Here is a 22,500-nt window from a genome sequence, read left to right as displayed (position 1 = left end):
GAAGGAATAATAAAGGTGGGAAGGCAAGGTAGGAATGACATGAATGACAATTGAATGAATGACAAGGAATGGCGAGAAAAGGAGGCCACCTGGAAAGCTGTCTTTCACTCTGAGTCAACCCGATACTTCGCACGAGAGGCTGTGTTCTTTGTTTGTTTTCAATATAATGATGTTCATTCTGGGCCATTTTCCTTGGTAAATTACGCATTTTGCATTACCTTGTAATCGAGGAGGCCTTGCAATCCGCAGCAGAGACTTTACTTTATCGCAGAAAGTGAGGTTTACAGCAGAGAGATTTACTACAGAGCTTCTCAGTTGTGCAGGTGTAAATAGCGTTCTACAGCTTGTGGTATATTGTGGTTGTGTTGTTTTTTTTGATCCAATTGTTACACATTTACCCATGGATTATTCTTGCTCAAAGGTTGTGCAGCATTTGCTGTGATGGGACTCGATCTGTGCTTTGCTGCCTCGTCAAGTTAGGGGATTCAATCTGTATTTATTAACCAGCTTAGAATTGTCATGGGCAAACAATTTGGCAGTATATCATCCTAACAAGTTCACAACAAGGGCAAAATCTGGATTGGTGGCTCTCCTTTCATTTATTTGTGACCATAAATCTCAGTCTTCAAAGACTTGAATGCAACACAGACACCATCCTAGTTTGGAGGTGATGTGTTGGCATAATTTATGTGCATGATGTCAGTGTCATGTCACATCTCGGGTCAGTCATGCTCTTTTCATTTAATAAGTATAATCTATGCCCTGTACACTCACTCAAATTTAGGAAGCCAGGCCATCAGGTCCACTCCAGTGCCGCCGTGAGGGAATGGGTCAGGGAACACCTCCCCTCTCCCTCAACACACTGGCACCTAGTTCTGGCCTGGCCCAAACCACTGCACGAGTCTCCAGGATGTGTAGGCGCTCAAGTACCCGGAGGACGGGAGCTTGGGGATCAATTAACCTTGCCGACTTCCAACGAGTAGGGAGTCACCGAAACTGCTTTGAGACATGCCCTACGACGGTTCCTGGTGAAATTCGCCAGCGCTTCAAGGGATCTGCACCCATCATCAGGATGCAGTCCATGGCCTGGCAGGTTGTCATTTGATCTCCAAGATAGTTTTACTTCACCGAGAAACAAGGCACAGAACTGCCGAAGGGATTGCCGGTGGGGTGCGTGATCAAGAAGGAGTGGGAGAATTCATCGGCAGAGCCAACCTCTGCCATGACCCTCCACCGCTCGCAGGTCACCCCCAGCCAAGGCCGGGACAATCAAGCCAAATCGGCATCCCCTCGGGATTGGTAGGTGAGCAAAGCCAAGGCTCTCTTGGTTTGGTGGTCAGCAATGCGCCCACACTTTGGTGACGCCAGGCCCCCAAGAAGGGCTATTTAGCCGAAAGCTCGTCACCAATAAAGATCGTCCAGAGCTATATCCGTAACTCATTGAAGTTCTTCCTGTTACACATTTTATACAAATGAGACAACCTACCCGTCACTTGCAATTTGTGCTATTTCTCACAGTTATATATTTATACTAATAAATGTCCAAAAACACAAAGAAAACTCAAAACCCACCCCGTGGGAGTACCTCCTGTGCAGCTGCCCTTTGCAGGCAGCTCAACGGATGAAGGGATTGGGGCAAAGCCTTCGGGACTCCCACTCTTTGAATGATAGGAGGAAAAAGACGGGGTAACCTTCTTTTGGTTGGATTGCGGTAGTGTGTGTCGGGGTGGTGCTGAGGTGTCGTCCAGCAGACGGTCTCCTTGGGTGAACCTGAGGTGATCCCTTTGGGTTGGTGCCTGGAATGTCCTATCCCTAACAGAGGATGATCACCTGTCTCTGCTATAATCTGAGCTCCAGTACTTGAACATCGATATTGCAGCACTCTCTGAGAACTGGATGGTGGTGAGATCATGGCGGGTGGTTACACCTACTCTTGGTCTGATCGCTCTGATGGTTACCATGCCCAAGGAGTTGCTGTAGCTGTGTCCAATAAGCTGACTATAATGATAATTGAGGTAACAACGGTCAACAAGTGTATTATGAGAATAAGGATTCATCACTCCTTGGGTGTCGTTTCCCTGGTCTCTGTATCTGCTCCAGCGGAGGAGAGTGATCTCACCATGAGGGACGCATTTGATGCCACACTCAAGCCTGTGGTCGATCAGTGCTCCAGGCGAGATACTCTTTGGTCTCGGAGGATTTCAATGCATCGTGTGCAACCGATAGGGATGGTTATGAGACATGTGTTGGTCCCCCGGGTCTGGAACTGTGAACCAGAACAGAAGTAAGTTCCTTGACATTGCAAGAAGTCATGGACTTAAGAGAGGCTGGTTCATGGTTTCAGCACCCATAGGTTCATCGCTGGACTTGCTATTCCAATGCTGGTGGTGCGGCAAAGGAGATTGACCATGTGCTCATTGTTCGTTGCTGGAGGATGATCCAGAACTGCAGGGGCTACCGGAGTGCTCAGTTCCTCAAAACTGACCACAGGCTTGTTGGAACAACTCTGAAATTGCAGCTGAAATCCAGGAGAATGGTACCATCCCAGCCTCTGCTGGATGTTGGCAAACTCAATGATGAGAGGGTAGCTGAGGAGTTGGCGAACAGGCTGAGTGGGGATTTGGGGGGGTCTGGGTGCTTTGGGGAATCCTGAAGAGTTGTGGAGTGCCTTCAAGACCACTATCCTTGATGTTGTCGGTGGATATCTTGGAACTCACCATTGGATGAAGAATAATTATGTCTCTCAAGGAACACTGGATACCATTGACCAGTCACAGGGCCAGGCTTAATGGCAGAGCTAAGCTGTTCAGGGATTTGAGGCATAAAACTGTACGTGTGCTGAGAGTGGACAAGGAGGCCGATGTGTGAGGAATCTGTGAGGGGGTAGAGCATCACCTGTGGTCAAGTGATTCTCCTCCTGCTTACAGGGGAATTTGCACATTGTGTCCCTCCAAGCCTGTCCCTCGGTAGACTGCAGTTACAGCGGAGGGTGGTGGGCTCTTGACAGAGGAGTCCGAAGTGAAGGCCCGCTGGGCCGATTACTTTGAGCGGCTGTAGCAGGCTGATCCACCAGCTGTTGAGTTGGAAGTCAGGCGTGTTACTATCCTTATTGCTGACCATCCAATCAACTGTGATCCACCTTCGTTTGTGGAAGCATAGGCTGTGCTAAACCGGTTGAAATGGGTTAAAGCCCCTGGGATCTGTGGCATCCATGCTGAACTTCTCAAGGCTGGTGGAAATGCTGCCCTCGTGTCATTGCATGCAGTTTTCTGCTCTGCATGGAACACAGGCATCATCCCAACTGACTGGAAGAGGGGCCTTGTTGTCCCTCTCTGGAAAGGGAAGGGTGATCGCCAAGACTGCAACAACTACTGAGGGGTGACACTGCTATCAGTGTCTGGCAAGGTCTTTGATCGTATAATTCTTGATGGGGTTCGCCACCATCCTTGAGCACGAGCGCCCAGAACAGTCAGGCTTTACACAAAAGAGGTCAACGATTGACAGTATCCTTGCTCTTTGGGTCCTCATCAAATGCAGACGAGTCTCGGCAGGCGCTGCTTTCAGCCAATGTTGATCTCTGCAAAGCTTTGATTCAGTGATTCGGGATGCCCTCTGGAGGATTCTTGGTCTTCATGGGGTGCCACCAAAACTGATCAATCTGATGTCTGAACTATACTCTGGGACTGAGAGTGCTGTGAGATGTGGTGATACCATCTCCCACTTCTTTCCAGTTGTTACAAAGTTCAGGTCATCTCCAGCCTGCATTTGGCCCCGCATTGTCTCGCTCACAGAAAGTGTGCAATTTTATCTTGACATTACCCCTTTTTGTGCAATCTTATTTCATTATTCGACTCATCACTTTGACAAAGATAAATACGTGCAAAAAAAACAAAATCAAACATTTCGTTTAAAAAAATTTCATCAACCGTTTTGTTGGAGTGCTTGCATGATTTGCTCTTCAAACTTTAAACTCTACAAGCTTCAATTGGGATACCACGGTGCGGTTCTATGTGGGGACATCTCTGGAGTTAGGAAACAAAATGGATGAGATGATTACAATGAGTCAAAAATGTTTTCAGTTGTTACAAAGCAATGACTAGCCACATCACAGCACGAGAGCCGCAAGGTACGCATGCTCTCTCACAAAGCTGTCTAGCCGGGGTTTGAATCCCAACCCAGCTATAAACAGTCATCCCGGTGTTTCTTTGGCAGTATGATTCATAAATGTGTGTGCCGTCGCTCAGATGGACATGAAACTGGACGTCACCTCTGCCGGAATCCTCCCCTCTCCCCTCCCCACTCTCCCCTCCCCTCACTCTCCCACCCATCTCTTTCTTTCTCTCTCTCACACACCTCTCCCCCCCCTCTCTCTCTCTCTCCCTCCCTCCCCTCTCCCCCATTTCCTAACTCCTTCCTAGCTTTCTCTCTCCCACCCTCCTTCCTCCCCTCATCCCCCACCCCTCACCCTCTCTCCCACCCCTTTCACTTCCCTCCCCACTTTCCTCTCCCATTTCTCTCTCTCTCCCCCCACCCCCCCCCCCACCCCCCCCCCCCCCCCTCTGTTAAGTGTACTGTCAAGGACTGACGGTTTAGTTTTGAATTACCCAGAGTTTAGTTTTTGTAGCATGTGCAAATCAGATTCGGAGTGAGCATGCATGGTCACGTATGGTCATGAATAAATGATATGGCAGAATGTCATCCTGACGAGCCCATAACACGGAGGAGATTGGGTCCACACTCTGTGCAGAGCGTTGGTGCTGCTTAAGCAGTCTCCTTGGCTATTGGGCACAATCCTGGACGAATCGCCACTCCGACACAGTATACCAGCATGCTGGCACTCATTTTGCCGACCTCGGAAGGATGACAGGCTGAGTTAACCCCACCTGGTATTAATTCAACAGCTGAACGGGATTTGAACTCAGGACCCTAGGATCCAAAGCCCACCACTCTACCCATTAAGCCAACACCAGGCATAACAAGGGCAACATCTAGATCGGTGGCTCTGCTTTCATCTATTCGTGATCATAAAGGCATAGATCTCAGTCTTCAAAGATCTCAGTGCCACACGGACGCCATCCGAGTTTGGAGATGATGTGTTGGCATAATTTACGTGCATGACGTCATGACGTCACTCTCTTGTCACATCTAGGGTCAGTCTGCTCCTTTCATTTAATTTATTATTCCTGACTGCAAACATCCTAACTGGTGATCATCAGGGCAGAGACAATGTGTTTGTGTGACAGACGACACTTGTTGCAAACTGGTCATGCAGCAAGTGCTGTGATGGGACTGCATCTGTGCTTTGCTGCCTCATCAAGTTGGGACGTTTGATTTGTTTATATTCAAAAAACACACCCACACACCCACACACCCACACACCCACACACCCACACACCCACACACCCACACACCCACACACCCACACACCCACACACCCACACCCACACCCACACCCACACCCCTCATAACTGCAGAGGTTCTGACAAAGAGGGGGTACTTGCCACACATCCACCTTATTTAGGTACCCATTACCAATTGCGATGAGCTCAAGGTATACACTGCCTCACAGTCAAGTGTCAATTCCCTTTTTACGGGGAATCCACTCTGTGCTGTTGAGAGCCAGTGAGCCAGAAATGCATCCATGGATTGATTCTTTTCCCCAGATTGTGGGCTCATGCTTCTGCCAAAATGAGGCTTCTAAAGCCATGTAGTCTGATGTTGAGGTTAGCAGTGTAGCAGCCGACACTGCATGAGGCAGTGGCTGCATGGTTCTATGTTTTACATTGATGGCAACCCAAGCTGGAAGTTTAATATTAACTTTAAATACCTTTCCTGGCTACAACACAAAAACCTCTGTCACTGTGTAATGGATGTCTAAACAGGCTAGGTGTGTTTCAGGTAAGAAAATCACCGTGGGATCATTAATATCAACCAGATAATTATAGCAGATGAAACACCCAGATTAACAGCCGTCCGAGGGACAGCGCACACATTGATGTGTCTGCATCGTTTTGTCTGCAAAGGACTAATCCAAGCTGTCAGGAATCAAACCCAAGCTAGGCTAGACAGATAAAAGGTAGTGTGCTAACTCTGTGTCATCATGTCAGACTGTATTTTGGTGAAATCTGCATTTGAGGCCGTTTCTCTCCCTTCTTGCCTTGGTGATGACATCAAAGTGAGCAAAGCAAGCAACACGCCTGTGTTTCAGCAACTCGTGCATGCAATCTTTCACGTGATGCAATATTTGTTTCATACATCTGATTGTTTTTCAAGCTGACCCATTGAACTTTAGCTATGATAAAATGTGAGAATCAAACTAGTCAAATTTCGATTCACTGAGCTATGACAGTTCTGTTCGCTGTTACACATGAAAACTCAGACAAGAAAGTTGATGTTGATCTCATCAAGCTGCATTGCCAAACTCTGTTGTACAGGTACTTTTCTGAGGATCTTCTTCCAGCTGGAAAAAGTCTGACCATAAAGATGTAATCATTCCATTAATGTATGAGGACTTACAAGCCATCGTGCCTGCTGAGAGTGTAGCCCAGGTGAGGAAAACCCTCAAAGGTCACATTGACCCCAACAAGCGGAGCTCCGTCTCCTGTGGTCACCTGACCACGCAGCACACATACATTCCTGGATATGTGGGTAAGTAAAGAGGGGGGAAGTAAAATGGATGTAATGCATAAAAAGTAAGAAAATGTACTTATTTATGTAGGCCAGGCATTTGAGTTTGAAAAACATGTTTGTTATTTCAATCAAGTGAGAACACTCAAAATTAACAGACAATGTGTGGAGAATGACAATTACCCAACTGTCCGGTCTGCAGGTCGGTTCTTTCCTATCTTGTGAACACACAGGCGGTCGAGCAGCAAAGCGGCTCATGTAATGAGCTTCAGATAAAGTTCATAATTAGCATGGTGCTCCATTGTGGGACAATGCATCCTTATGATAAGGAAACGGTCCATTGTGTGGGAATCCAGCATAAGCCCAAGTCGGGCGATTGGCATGAAATCCCCAAGAAGTGAAGAACGTTTGGTCTGCACAAATGTCGATACTGTCGACACTGTGGATTATCAGTGTCGCCGAATCCCAGGCCAGCTTACAGTGGGATTTTTTAGTGATTTGGAAAAATAAATCCATTAAAGAATAAAAATTACAAGCTATATAGACAAATGGCACGGAGAGAAAATGGTGAATGCAGATTTGTATTCATATAAGGTTTGGTCGACAGTTATGAACAGCACCCCATAGTGTCGTGAGAGATAAATACATAAGCCAAAGCAATTAAAAAAAAGAGATGCGATGAGACGAAGGTTGAAAAGAGAGTGGAGAAAACGAGGGGGAGAAAATAAATAAATATCTTCGTATGCATCTACCACCTCCTGAACGGTTAAGCTTTTTGAAGACTTACATAAAGTCCAGAAATACATACACCTGTCATCCAAAATCAACGATCATCCGGACAGCTTGTCACGCTCTGAATACACAGATGAAAAATGGAAAACCACAAATAAGATTCCGACATACGTGGTGTTGAGAAGGTTCTCAGATCTCATCACGTGCACTCCATCCTGGCCAATCAGAAATCGCACACGCTCCAGAAATGATGGGAAATGGCGAGCACGTGTTGGTAGACCTGCGATCCGAGCTCGAACCACAGGATCGGGTGCCGACTGGCACCCTGCAGTGCGAGCACAACGTGTGTGGTCACAGCAGTCTGGGTCATCACAGTCGGCGAGATCATCTGTGAATGTAACAATGGCGTCGTTTGTAACAGAGGTTATGGTTATGACATTATTTTTATCCAGTGAATAACATCAGAATGAAACTACCAGACTGATAATTCAGACTTGTTTGTTAGGTACCAAGGAAGGAAAGGTCACAATATGAGCGATATAAAGGAAAATTATTTGATGATTTTGTGTGCCCTAAATTTGGGGCACAATAGTTTTGGGGAGCAAGAGTTTAGGGTATGACATAAGGGTCTCACCCCCATCATTATCCCTCCCATCACCACAAGCTGTCTCCGTTGGCAGCTGGCATCCTGCTCCACGCCAACCCGGCTGGCACTGGCAGCTCCATGCACCTCCAGCAAGCTTGCAGCTGCCATGGCCATGGCACAGACCAGGGCAGCCTTCTGTAGTAATGTCATATAGTGTGGCATGGTTAAAAAAAATATACTCCAGCAAAACACAACAGAGCAGTGTACAATTGAATATATATTATAGGATTGCACATTTTCATAGAAATCTCAAAAGAGTCAAACAATGTGGATTTTGAGCAGGTGCCACAGTAACAAAGCAACAAAGTTTGACTGCTCAGAGATGTTAGTGATTGGAGTGCACCGGATCTTGTAAAGCAAATAAGTGGTTGTCAAAGAAGAGTCGTTGAGCTAAACAGTGAGAACAAGATATAAAGGCAGTAATAGAAAGCTGTTATGTCTAATGTCATCAAAAAGCGAAGATGCTCAAACAACAGAAATGTTCGATGGCAGGAAGTCTAAAAATCAAGTCCGCCCACCAATATGACTTCCCGTCTAAGGAACTTCAATGCACAAGGAGGCCAATAGGCCCATCAACACCTGCACAATGGTTGTTTGGCCTTGCTGCCTACAAACCTTTTAAATGCTGAGTGTCATGCAAAGAAGGAGCACGCATAATTTTTATGTCTTGGTATGATTCGGCCAGGGTTTGAATTGCCGCATTCCCAGACTCAGAGTGGATCCTCAAACCATTACAACACTGAGTCTGGTAAAATACTGTCAAACTTCACCGAAAAAGTGAATATTACAACACATTCGTGCAACCGATCCAGAAACCTCAGGTCTCTTTTAAGGCCATAGTTCATATGATCTCAATCCAAAGGAGTATCTGTGAGATGAACTTGAATGGCACATTTATCCCAAAGATTCTCTCTTATTCCTCTGTATAAACAACACAAAAATATTTACTCAGTGAAGTGGTTATCTCGAGAGAAACCCTTCAGCTCCTTGTGGACTTCATGATAAATAATTTCAAGGTTAGAATTGAGCAATATAATGTCTCACCATGGTATTTCACCATATTAGAATAAATCCTATTAAATCGACCAGGATCTGTATGTAGCTTAATAAAATAAAATACAAGCCGAGAGGCGACGATGGTTCGTGGGCATTATTGAGGAAGCCCGACTGTAAAAACCTATCTCTTCCGTCAAAATTGATGAAATCAAATCGTATTTTTTATATGTTGTACTTATGGACATTACGCACAGCTTCTAGGAAATGAAATTGCGAGAAGAAAATCGAGAAAAAAATAAAAATAAATAAAAAGTTCAAGAGGGCGTGGCTCCGCCCACAAGGGGCGTGGGATGCCCCTCATACAAAATAACACAACTAGACCATGATATCTAGCTTGTGTCCAAGTTTAATCAAGATCGCATCAAACGTCACGGAGCTATGCTCTGGAGAGTGTCACAGACAGACAGACACACAGACACAACGAAAATAGTGGTCACTGCTGGTGCCCGCAAACCAATATACTTCAAATGTTATCTATCATATGGTACAATCCTTTTATTTTTTAGACATCCAAGGCTTGTGGAGGGAGCATGAATGTGTGAGTAACACACACACACACACACACACACACACACACACACACACACACACACACACACACACACACACACACACACACACATACACACACACACACACACACACACACACACACACACACACACACACACACACACACACAGTAAATGAGCTACAAATGAGATCATCATCACAATTGTCCATTGTGACAAACCAAGGTATTTTTTTTCCATGATTAATCAATCGATATTATAGGTATTGAAAAATAAAAATAAATATTTGTCGTTCCTCTTCTACATTGTGTCTCGTTTGTAGAACCTCTTCAATGTACCTCGGAATCATTTGGAAAAGGCAAAGGTATGGTTGGGTGCAGTCATATACAGTGAGGTAGTTTACAGAAGCAATACAAATCAAAACCTACCTTTAACTACGTTTTCCAGATAGTAAGCTTGTAAAAAAAACAGAGGCACCAGAACCAGTCAGACAAATAAATAATTTAATCAGGAAGAAGGTATAGAAAGAGCAGATTGCTGATGAGTTTAACATAACAGTGCACTGGAGAACAATAAAATATCATAAATGTATTTTCCGCACATTTGCATTACATTGTAATTATCATTTATGCCAAACGGTGTACGAAAGCTTTCCATGATCGAGTGCTTTATGTATTCCTACAATTTATAAAACAAACCAGGCAATATGAACACTACCCTTAGCCGGTCCAGTGAACATTTCCATTGTGACTCCAAAAATACACGACCAATATTACCTGGAGATATAATAGATAACGACCTTCATAATGGCTGCCTCGACTAAATAAGGAACTTTCATCCAACATAACATTCACAATTTCAATATGTATGAGGTAATGGGGGAGTATCCGTGACAAAAAAAATATGTATGTATATACACATGTATATGTATATATATAGGGTGTAAATAAATGTAAATAAATATATGTAAATAAATGTAAATAAATATATGCATGTACATATGTCACACCTCAAAAACTGGCTGTGCAATTAATTACAAAACATCAAACTAAAATAGTGGAATAAATTTCATTCATTCCAAGTTTGTTTTATTCATTCATTTAACATTTTCACAAATTCATTTTGTAGCTTTCAAATATTAGCTCAAACGCACGTGGGCTGCCAGGATATCCTGGAGGTATGCACACTCGACTCAGCTGTCTAGCCTGGGTTTGAATCCCAACCCAACTTAAAATCCCCATCCTAGTGTTTCACAGGCAGGGCGAGGCATCAATGTGTGCCCTGTCCCTCGGATAGACGTCAAGCTGTCCACCAACACTGGGATCTGCTCAATCACTGACTCCACAAGAATGTGGATGTTAATTGTGGTTGTTAAAAGAAGTATCGAGACTCCATTTTTGCAGAAAAGTTATCCGAATAGATAGACTGTAATTAAAACATTTGTGCAATAACATTTGTGACAGTAGAGACATTTTTCATTGACTGTCAAGTACCAAGTGGATAAACTAATATATTCAAATGGTGGACGTTGAAGATCCCATGGTGTCCTTTGCGAAGAGGAGATGAGTTATCATTGTATCTTGAACAAATTATTAATTCCTTCTCAAAACACCTTCATTCACATATTGTATGTTGGAGTGGTGACCCATCCAGGATTAGTTCAAGCCTAGAAATGTTTTGTGACGAGCCATGACACATCCCAGATCTTTGTAAATAGTATGGGCCTCATTATCATTATTATTCATCCATACATTTGTGAAACAATTGCATCATTGACAAGGAAACACAACTTTGGTGAATTCCCCACTCTTTTCCTTGTAAGAAAACAGGTTGTGCCTTGTGGGTCCACGATTAGCTGCAAAATCTCATGAGTGTGTCGAACACGATTGGATGTTTATTTTTCAAATCTACTTTTCAATAATAATGCTTTAAATTTTACTTGAAACCATTACAAATTTGATATTCTCTTGCAAATTACAAACCATTAAAAAGTGTCACTGTGTACTTGGGGCCTTTAATGATATTGAGCATTATGTTTTGTAGCGATTACCACGGTTCACTTCCATCTTATAGACAATTAGTTAGAAAAGCTAATTCAAACATTGACAAAATGTGCTGAGGTGAACTGAACACATACTGTACCTTGGCGTAGTCTGCAATCAGAGAAGATATGGGAACATCGACTAAAGTCATATTTACTCCAACCAATTTAGCAACAGGAAGATGGAGAGGTATTTCTTGTCATCATGTTTATCTTTCATACATTTTTGAAACATCAATAATACTGCTACATAAATGGCAGGAAGAAGGATAAAGTTTCCAGAAAATTATCATTTTTGTGTTTCAGGTAAATTCCAAGAAAAAGGTATTCAATATTTTAATAAATATGTTCAATACCAATTGGCTCAATTATTGGTCAAGATGTTGATAATGACAAAGAAGAAAAAGAGGTTGAAGAAGAGGTGGAAGAAGAAGTTAAAGAGGAAAGTGAGGAAATGGATAGTACCCATGATGATACATTTTCTGCCAAGTAAATGATTCTATTTAACAAATTGCGATGCTTAATCTTGAAAATAAGTGTTCTAGTAATGTGAGAAATCACAGATTATGTTTCTTCCAAACTCTTCATAGAAGAAGCACATATGAATATTACAGATATGGATAATGAAAAGGATAGGGAAATGGTTATATATGTGGCTATTTGAAGCAATGATGCAGCTACTTTGACGTGATATTTTGTTGGGAAAGTAAAACCTTCCAAGGAATAAATGAATAATGTATAAAATGAAAAGGAAATCAAAGAGAGGTTAAAGGAATTAGACCAAGTTTTTCCAAAAAAAGACATGATGATTAAAATGAGTGGTTTTGACATAGAATAAAGTATTATGAAATTTGAAAAGATGAATAGCAGAATATTTTGAAAAGGTAGTTCCTACATGAAAAGGAATCGATGTAGATATAATTTTTAATGTGAAAGAAATGGATGACAGACTGAAAACTTTTTTGAAGATGCTTCATGTTTTACAAATTAAGATATAAATATTTATACTGAGCCAATATATAAGGCTTACTCATGGTGTGGAAAAGTTAAAGTTGGATTTTAAAATTATTTTAAAAATAAAATGTGTTGTAAAAATAATGTATTGTATAAAATGTATAATATTAAGTGTAAAAAGAAAACTGATAGTAAAAAATGTTGTAAAACATGAAAAGTTAAAATTATCGAGTTCTACTCAGGGGGCATGTTCAGTGTGTGGGAACAGTGTCCATTTATCTCTAAAGGTGATATCCGTAAAACTGGAGGTGATATACAAGAGTTTTTAATCAGGAAATAAATTTTCAACATGTCGCAAGATATTCAGCTCACTGGATATAGTATGTATGGCCCCAGAACAAATTTAGATCAAAGATTAGATGAGGATGGAAGCCCTATGCCTTGAAGCAGACCTGAAATAGGATTAATGAAGTTTGCATGAAACATGTTATTGACTATGGGAATAGCACAACGCTGGATAAGAAACATGAAGCCGATAGAAAATTGTTGCATAATTTGTCTTTGATATGAAATCCAGCCAGAAGAGAAAAGGTGGATCGGTTTATTGTAAATAAATAAATTAATTTTAAAAAGACAAATGCTAAATTAAGACTGGGTCTTAATTAAGGAGAAGCAGAAGACGTTCATTAGGTTTAAAATAACAGAACTGGAGTTCGATTTACATCACTATCTGAGTAAACAGAGGCAAGTTAAGAAAATAACTCGGCATGCCAAAAGAGAGTATGAGAAGGACATGGCTAAGAATATTAAACATAATAGCAAGGCTTTCTTTAAGTATATCAGGGGAAAAGAACAGGTTAGGACCAGAGTGGGCCCATTTAGGAATAGCACCGGGAGAGTGGTATGTGATGAAAGTGAGATGGCAGGCTTATTAAACAGGTATTTTGCTTCAACTTTAACACAAGAACAGTTGGGAGAATTGTCAGTCGCTGAGAGTATCTATCAAGGAGGTGAGAAAGGGCTTTTACAGAAGATCCAGGTTGGAGTGGAGGACTGTTATTGATATTTACAACTGTTATTGATGGTATAGCATTGATTCAGCAAGCAAAGCAGAACAAAAATAAATAAATTTTGGAAAAGTTTAACTTCTGACTTATCAGTTGCCAGAGAATCTGTTCAAATTTCAAAAGTTAACTTCATGTTTGATGTAAATCAAGAGAACAACATTATGAAATACACTGAGGGAGGGAGAGAGGGAGAGAGAGAATGGGTTAGAGAGAGAGAGGGAGAGGGAGAGGGAGAGGGAGAGGGGGAGGGGGAGAGGGAGAGGGAGAGGGGGAGGGGGAGAGGGAGAGAGGGAGAGAGGGTTAGAGAGAGAGAGAGAGAGAGAGAGAGAGAGAGAGAGAGAGAGAGAGAGAGAGAGAGAGAGAGAGAGAGAGAGAGAGAGAGAGAGAGAGAGAGAGAGTGCGGGAGAGGGGAGGGAGAGGGAGAGGGAAAGGGGGAGGGGCAGGGGGAGGTAGAGGGAGAGGGAGAGATCGATCGATCGATGACTACAAATTGATCTGTGACATGCGAGAAGAAATGGGATAAAATTTTGAGGGTGAACAGTGAAGTAGCAGATGTTGAGGTAAGCCAGGAGGAGGAAGACACCTAAACTGCTCCTCCTGCAGGACCATTCCGTAGAGACTGCAGATCAAAATTTCCATGCCCCTCTCAAGTGGCACATTTTTTTTGCCTGCTCCTTGCCTTCAGTGAGGTCATTAATTTGAATGGTGGAGGATAGAATGCAGCAGTAAATACACCTCTAATATGAAAGCATTTGCTGTATTCCTTGAGTAAAACAGTTTCCATTGCCTGCAATGTCAATGTATGCAAGTGGACAGAAGGTTAAGTCCAATGAAATTCACTGTAGGATGAGGTTCTGTTCGCACTTTTGTGGGATATGGGAAAATCGGTGCCTGAAAAATTGATGCAAACAGACACAGATGTGTAAGAAATGAATGTGGCAGAAATGTTTATTTTGCCAACAGATGATGTATCCATTGAGGAACTAAAATGGCACTCGGTAGAGCAAGGCTGAACAGGTTGTTTTGTATCCCACTGATAGGCTGGATCTGGATCCGAAGATTAACCAAAATCTAATTGGCTTGTTCTTGTCACCTACCATCCACCAAGTTTTGTCATAATCCGTCCATAACTTTTTGAAATATCATGCCATACAGTACTGTATATCGTTTTTGATTCCATCTTGCAATGGTGAAGAATCACTTCAAAAAATAAAAAAATAATTTTTTTACGCACCCAAACTGTCCACAATGTTTTGTCGGAATTCATCCATAACTTTTTGAGATATCCCTGCACACAAACAGACAGATCGACAGACAGGTGAAAACATAACCTCTGTCTACCTTCGGTGGTGGAGATAATGAAGAGAATCAATGTGTATAATTGTACTACTCATAGTTAGGATGTTCCTTTTATTAATATCCCTTAATATTTGGATGCCATTTTGGCTTCTGGCACCAATAGGATCATTGAGAGCATCGTTTGAGCAGAGAATCATGAAATAAAAATTTGGACAAGGGAATAGCACACAATGACCTACTCTTTATGAAAGTCATTGTGGGATATTCAGCGTTCACAACATGAGTGCAGACAAGACAGCTGACTTAATGTCTCCTTCAAAGATACTTCCTGATGCAACTCAAGCTTGTGAGGCACCAGGATGATAGTTTGTAATCTGATCCTATTTCATTGGGTATTGAAAGTTAGACTGGGCAACTCAGAATCGAGCATGCCACTGAGCTGTGTCACCATCCCATTGGTCTGATGAGCATCCCTCATGAACACATTGGATACCAAACAACACATTTATTTTCAATGAGTAATCGTATACTTTATATAACAAAAAGATCATTAAAGAAAGAGTTTACATGAAGTGTCATCTATTGATGTTACATTGAGATGCAAACCAATTATACTGCTTTGTTTAAACACACAAAACATTTATTGATACAGCAGTATCCTTGTTGATACAGTATCCTTGATTAACATTTGTTGATACAGTGGTACAAAAACAAACAAACACCAAAAACAACAGTTTCTTTGTCCCAAATAATGTTTCCAAATGTACAATGAGAATCCATTTTCCCTGATATGATGACTCAAGCAGCACTCATTATTTCTGGTCAAATGAGAGTTGCCATTAAAGACAATATATTTTTCATCTAAGATTCATAAACCATGCTCTACACAAAGCATGGGAACTCATGAAGCATTTTCTTGGCTCGGGCTACAATCCTGGACGGGTTGCGACTCCAACACAGGTCAGGGTAGGAATTGGTAATTTGTTAAGGGTACCTGCGATAACTCGCCAACTCTTCACAAAGGACACAGTGGGAACTTCAGTGTCCACCAACTAATTCTGGCAGACAGGACATCCAGGTTAATGGTTAATATCCACCTGAGAGACAGAACACACATTGATGAATCACCCTGCCTGCAAAACACCAGAATGATAGTGTGTAGCTCGGCTGAGCTTCGAACCTGAGATTCAAACCCAGGCTAATTAGCTGAGAGCAAGTGTGCATACCTCGAGGTCATTCAGCTAGCTCTTTCATCCAAGTCCCTTTCATATTCCGTTTTCAAATATTATGACTATTCTTATTATTATTATGATCATTACTGTTGTTATTATTATTGAAATCCATGGGTATAGAATTGACAAAAAGGTTTAACTATTTATGGGCCTCTGAATCGTACCAGATGAATGAAAATGCAGGTCTCGGGCAGCAAGGCAATCTCACTCCAGTTTCGGTTTTTGACATACATCAGGTCATCACCACAACGATGTTTAGTGAAATTTTTATTATTCCGATTCGTCTCATATAACTATTTAATAGTGCAGAAGGATTGGATAGAATCCTCAAAAAACGAGGTCAATTTAAATAGGTCACAGTGACCCTTTTAAAGCTTCCTGAAAGCCCTTTGAACTTATGTTTCGACAAACTTCTTGATATCCCCATGGATGGATAAACCAAAGTGCGTACACAGCCATTGTAATCTGGATGCTTATTTAAAAAACGGTTCGTCTGTCCGTGTCTATGGGGTTATGTGCATTTGGTTTGGGTTATGAACATTTAACGTTAACAGTGATGTTGTTTTTCAGGAAATTGTTTAAATCCTGGCTATTTAAGTGTAAATTTTAATTTAAAGTGCAAAGGCAATATGATATGGCAGATGGTATATTATATAGAACACTGCGCAAGGTACACGATGCTGAACACCTACCTATGGAGCAGCTGTCGCCATGCCAGCCATCTTGGCAGAGGCAACGGCCCTGTTGGCATGATCCGTGAACGCCGCAAGGCCGTGGGCACCGGCGACGAACGCACTCAGGGCCCACCCAGCCTTCGTCACAACGACACTGGCCATGAACACAATCGCCGTGCTCTCCGCAATCCTGGGCGCACACCTCTGTAGTAAGAGGGTGCAGGTAGGGTAGAGATCTTATGTGGAAAGGCTGACTATGAACAGATCCTTTTATTTTTTTTATCCACATCATCAAAGCTCATGGAAGAGCCAGAAAGAAGACTTGGTAACGAAAGGAATTGGGTGAGTCAGACAAACAAGGTTCCCAGCAGGAGCAAGCAAATTTGAATTTGAATCCAAAAACCCTCGTACTGCCAGATGGGAAACCCGACTGCTCGGATTATAATTTAGGGACTAAGACACAACACCCATCGTAACACTGCATTAAAAAATATGTATCGACGGAAAAAAAAAACAAAAAACACAACAACCAAGAGACTGCAGGTAATCAGAACTCGGACCAACTCGCAGAAAGCAACTTTAATTTGTCTATGAATGTTGCAAAGGGAGATGCAAAAAAATTTAATTTGATATCTAGCTGCAACAGCCCGAAGCCATTCAATTCACAATGTGTAATTGATAAATTGGTTGTAATTAAACTCAGAGGTAAGGTTAAATGCTTGTCACTGTGTGATTTGTCACTGTTACACTAGCTTGTTATCCAGATCACATATATATCTCTTTCTCTCTCTCTCTGATAAAGTCACCATGCGCTAAAAATGATCGAAGGATAAAGTGGATAAGAATTAAATAAATCAACATGTGCACGTGAGATAATTATTATTATTATTTTTTTTACAAACAAACAATTAAATGGTAATGAGATATCTATGTTTAAGATTTAAAAGCTTTCCAATGGACCCTATATTATATGAAACCAACCCTAAGTACCAGCAAGCATACGTCGTCTCGTCATTAGTGGGAGAGAAGAAAATTAAAAGACCTTTTTCATCTTTACATCAACCAATTGATGAACACTTTCAGAAATCTGCTTATTGGCGGAAGGATGGCACGTGTGTGAATCCAAAATCAACGAGCATAAGTCTTACCCTTCTCACAGCTTTCTCCTTCCCAGCCTGGGTCACAAAGGCAGGAACGGGTAGCCGCATCATAGCGGCCGTGTCCAGAGCAGGCCTCGGGGCAGGTGGGCTGCGGTCGGCCACAGCGAGGCCCAGCCCAACCAGCCTGACACCAACAGTGACCGGCCACACACACTCCACGACCGCCACAGCTGGGGTCTTCACAATCCACTGGGGGTGTAAACGTAAGACACAAGGAAAGGAAAGAACAGTTGGATAGCAGAAGTATTGGATGACAGGGAGGTGAGCAAATGGACAACGATGATATAGAGGTGGTACAATTTCACTCTGGCCTGTTTAGCATTCTCACCTGAGCACACAGCTCACAATCTTAGGATCCCAGGTTCAAATTGTGTACAATGTGTTGATTCATCCTTTGCTGACTCGTGTCCTTGTAAATGCATGTAAAGCACACCGATATCTCTTAAGGTCTTTGTCTTACATGTGATTTATGTATAAATTCCATGACGAGTTATTGATGTAAAGCAAAATAATAAAAAGGCAAAATAAGTTAATTCGGTGAATTGTCCAGTAATTTCCAAAGAGGCAGCATGTCTTCTCCATGATTGGTCAAAATGCAGTGGTGATGTCACTTGTATTTGTGACTCTATGATTGGGTGTTACACAAACGTGTGACATCACATATCTTTATTGTGACCATGAGTGGGAGAGACAATGCAACCTTCATGGAAAATGTATAGGAATTACCTGACGCTACATTCACCGTGTGTTTGCTTCATGGAACGAAGTAAAATGGAAACACAATGGAAGGCCAGTCTTTATAAGGACTAAAGGCAGCCCAAGTAAGCAGAAAATGTGACGATTCAGATGGGAGTCCTTCAATGCAAGAGGAAGGGGGCTCACACCCACTTTTTACCTCCTTTCCCATGGCGGGTAGCATACTGCTTTCAATGTCTGGCTGAGAAAAGTAATTAAAAGGTGAAGAAGTTGATCATGATCAGACACAACAAGAACGAGAATTGCTTTGAAATACGTCCCCTACTGGTCCCACTGAATGTTGGGGAGATAAAAATTAGTTTGCTTTAACGCACGCTCAAGCCGATAACAGAACCACAATGAAGAAGAAGAAACTCTAACCCACAGTATTTCGTTTATTTCTTGGCTTTGCCTATTTCATTTTTTTTTTTTTTAAATCAGATGTACATACATGAAGCAAAACATGCATATGAATTATGAACAAATATGATACATTGTGGTTATACTCCTGGGATCATTCCAATTCCACTGGACCATGGACTAACACTCAGTACTAAGGCCTGAGGCCTGCCGATCTGTGCTGCTTCATGCAATGGCAACGCATTATTTTATTGGGGTGGAGTCAGGCCAGCTGTCTAGTCAGTGGGTGTAAAGCAGTGGGGTGGAGTCAGGAGTCAGGGCAGCTGAACGCTGACCCATGCATAACATGCGGTATTTTCTAAGGTTAAAAAGGACAAAACTGAAAAATTGACGAAATGCCCTGAAACTCAAACTTGTTCTGTAACTTATCAGAATAAAGCCACCTACCAAGTTTCAGTTTAATATGTTAAAGGGTATGGGGGGGGGGGGAAGTCTGGAAAACCACAGGTGGGAAAGACAGATTAACAGATCGAGAGCAAACCTATGGTCCCCTCCGGTGATACCGATTAGGGGACTAATAACCTCTCTCCATCTCAGTTATTTCTTTTTGAAATTTGACTTTTGTTTCAGTGGAGAGAAAGGTTTCAAGTTTATGTTTCATGTTGTCAATAAAATTGTTGAGCAATAGTGAATGTCTTTGAGTCAAAATATGCATTTTAGAACTTAAATGCGTGAACGTAGAGATGTTTAGGGATTTAAAAAAAATAATTGGTCATGTTTGGTGCACGGCAAATGATCCTGATGTAGTTCTATATTGACATTTAGAAACATTCATTGACCCAAGATCCAGACAATGCACTCAGTCAAGTTTACTTAAATATTTTCAAGTTTATGTTTGTACGTAATATTCCCACTTACTATCATCACCATCTCCATTGATGGGATAAGGGTGCACTGGCTTGTGAAGGAGCAAAATACCACAAACAGTACTGTGTTCATTGTATATTTTCTATTCATGCGAAAGAATGTCACCTGGTGGCCTTGTCATACATGTTTTATCCAAGTTTACACAAGGAGGCTTAAGAACAGGAGGCACCTCTTTTCTTTCACCTCCAGAAGCTAAACGCACACAGCACAGCCGGCTTTAAATCCCCCATTCCAAGGAGGGCTTGCTTGGTCCGAGATAGAGCACTCCTTGCTGTTACTGCATCAAAATGGCAATCTTTATGTATTGGTCTGATGCCATTGTAGATCGAACCGAGACTCGACAGCTCAACGCCAACCTTGCGACCCAAATGAACCGTTGTACTGCCTCGGTATAGAGTACAATCCTCTCCATGAGCCATAGACATTGAAGAAAAAAAACCCCTTTCTTTCAAGGATATCAATTGGTGTTATCCAAACAATGGGTTGAGCACCATGACAACGGTCTGAGGCACACTGCGATGTCTGTGTCCCATTTTCTTGCATATAATAGCATAACATTACAGTTCTGGACCACCCACCCATCACTATACTGACTAAATTTGGCTTTACGTAATTTTCCACTCTTTCTCGACTTGAAGGAAGGCATTCTGACTTGCCAATGACAAGTCAACATATCAAGTAATCCAGCGCAAGTTAGATATCATAAGTAAATAAATGTCGATGGCGATGGAGACAAAATAAGCAAAAAAAATAAATAATGATACAACAAGCAGACATGCTTTATTGGGCAATCAAATTAAATGCTCTCCAGCCATCCCATCTATGAATGGCAAGTCAACGGTGGCAAGAAAAGCAAACCCTAACTCAACGATCAAATGCAGAAATGAGTGAATCGGAGGATGTCTGGCACATCCAGCTGTAATCATCACTGAGTGTTTCTTCCCTATATAATAACAAATAACTTCAGGGAATGATATTTTTCATATTCACTCTTTATACCGATACCCACCTTGACTCTGCAGCTTTAAAAGTCCACATTCGGATAGTACCATGACTTTGGGAACATGTTGCACCTTGTTCACTTTTCCAAAATGAATGCTCTCCGAACCAAAGCTGGTCGTTTGAGGTTAGGCTCTATCCACACACACTTACGTCTGAGAGAAGAGAAAGTGTTTGTTTATGTCACACTTCAATCAACTATCAAAAAATAACACCTGAACAAGTAATTAAAACACCTGGCTGTATCCACTACAAGGTGATGGAGAGTTGTCACACCGGTTCAATGTGGAGAAAATAACATCGCAGTAAAAATTGGGTGAATTGGAGATTAAAAGTAAATTTGTGAACTGAATATTTATTTTAAAGCATGACGCTGATAATTGATATAAAACAAGAGCTTTTGCAACTCTTGTTACGAGAACATTGAGTCTGCGACTATGGTACAGTGGGAACACGTTTACCTTTGAGCTACCTATCATGGGTTTGAATCCCACCCCAACTCTAAACAGTCTGTAATGGAACCGTCTGCATGTGAAGTAGCACTCAGAGTGTTCCGTCCCTCGGATGAATGTTAAACTGGCTGTCCTATCTGCTTGTGCTAGTTAAAGACCCCATGGTGTCCTTAGTGAAGAGTAGGCAAGTTATCGCTGGCACCTGAAACAAATGACAAATTCCTTCTCTAACCTACAGGAGGCAGTAGTGTGCCTCAGTAGATGGTACAACCAGCAGGCTGAATTAGTCGTTGCACCTAATCCAATATGTAATTGCTAATGTCAATCCCATTGCTTCTTGATACCAATGATGGTTGTTTTGATCATTATAACGAGTCTCTTAACGAGTTGTTATTCGTTCATTGTCTTGAAGATAAAAGTTATTGATTTGTTGTGAGATTTTTAAATTAAATAAAACAACATCACAAATGTCCAAGATTTGTCCTGAAAGTACGATTTCCATCCACTTTGCGTAATGATTTGGAATCCATTTCTTTCTACACAGAGGATTCATTAAATGTTATTTTAATGAGTACATCATTGGTGCATTGTAATAGAAAGGCATTATCATTATCATCGACTACAACTATAATTATTTATACAACTGTAATTTATACTGCTACTATTACTACGACTATTACTACTTCATATACTACTACTATTACTACCACTTATACGACTATTCTTACTAGTACAGTACTATTATTACGCCTGATACTACGACTATTACTGCTACTTATATGACTACTATTACTACTCCATATACTATGAAAATTATGACTACATATTCCACTACTATTACTCTGACTTATATGACTACTTATACTACAACTACAACTTTTACTCCCACCTCTATCGTCTATACAAATACATGTCTGTGTGCATGTGTCAGTGTGTGTGTGTGTGTGTGTGTGTGTGTGTGTGTGTGTGTGTGTGTGTATGTGTGTGTATCAGTGTGTCAGTGTGTGTGTGTGTGTATGTGTGTGTA

General features: G+C 41.7%; 1 protein-coding gene across 6 annotated transcripts in view; it reads right to left on the bottom strand.

Moving 5' to 3' along the window:
• Positions 1–22,500, bottom strand: part of LOC147010863 (teneurin-3-like) — a 417,211-nt gene that overhangs the window by 133,167 nt on the left and 261,544 nt on the right. For 5 of the 6 annotated variants that reach the window (XM_085858959.1, XM_085858958.1, XM_085858960.1 and 2 more), the window contains 6 exons: positions 17,989–18,189; positions 16,859–17,044; positions 10,002–10,028; positions 7,994–8,140; positions 7,531–7,747; positions 6,517–6,636 (listed from right to left, as the gene is read on the bottom strand). In XM_085858959.1, coding sequence (XP_085715085.1) covers positions 6,517–6,636; positions 7,531–7,747; positions 7,994–8,140; positions 10,002–10,028; positions 16,859–17,044; positions 17,989–18,189 — 898 coding nt within the window. The remainder of the gene's footprint in view (positions 1–6,516; positions 6,637–7,530; positions 7,748–7,993; positions 8,141–10,001; positions 10,029–16,858; positions 17,045–17,988; positions 18,190–22,500) is intronic. The other variant, XM_085858961.1, reaches the window with a different exon arrangement.

The sequence above is a fragment of the Eptatretus burgeri genome, chromosome 16, assembly GCF_056783735.1.
Source record: "Eptatretus burgeri isolate ZD-2024b chromosome 16, Ebu_testis_v1, whole genome shotgun sequence".
Classification (NCBI taxonomy): domain Eukaryota; kingdom Metazoa; phylum Chordata; class Myxini; order Myxiniformes; family Myxinidae; genus Eptatretus; species Eptatretus burgeri.
Note: the sequence above shows the minus strand (reverse complement) of the source record. Positions and strands in the feature narration are given on the sequence as shown.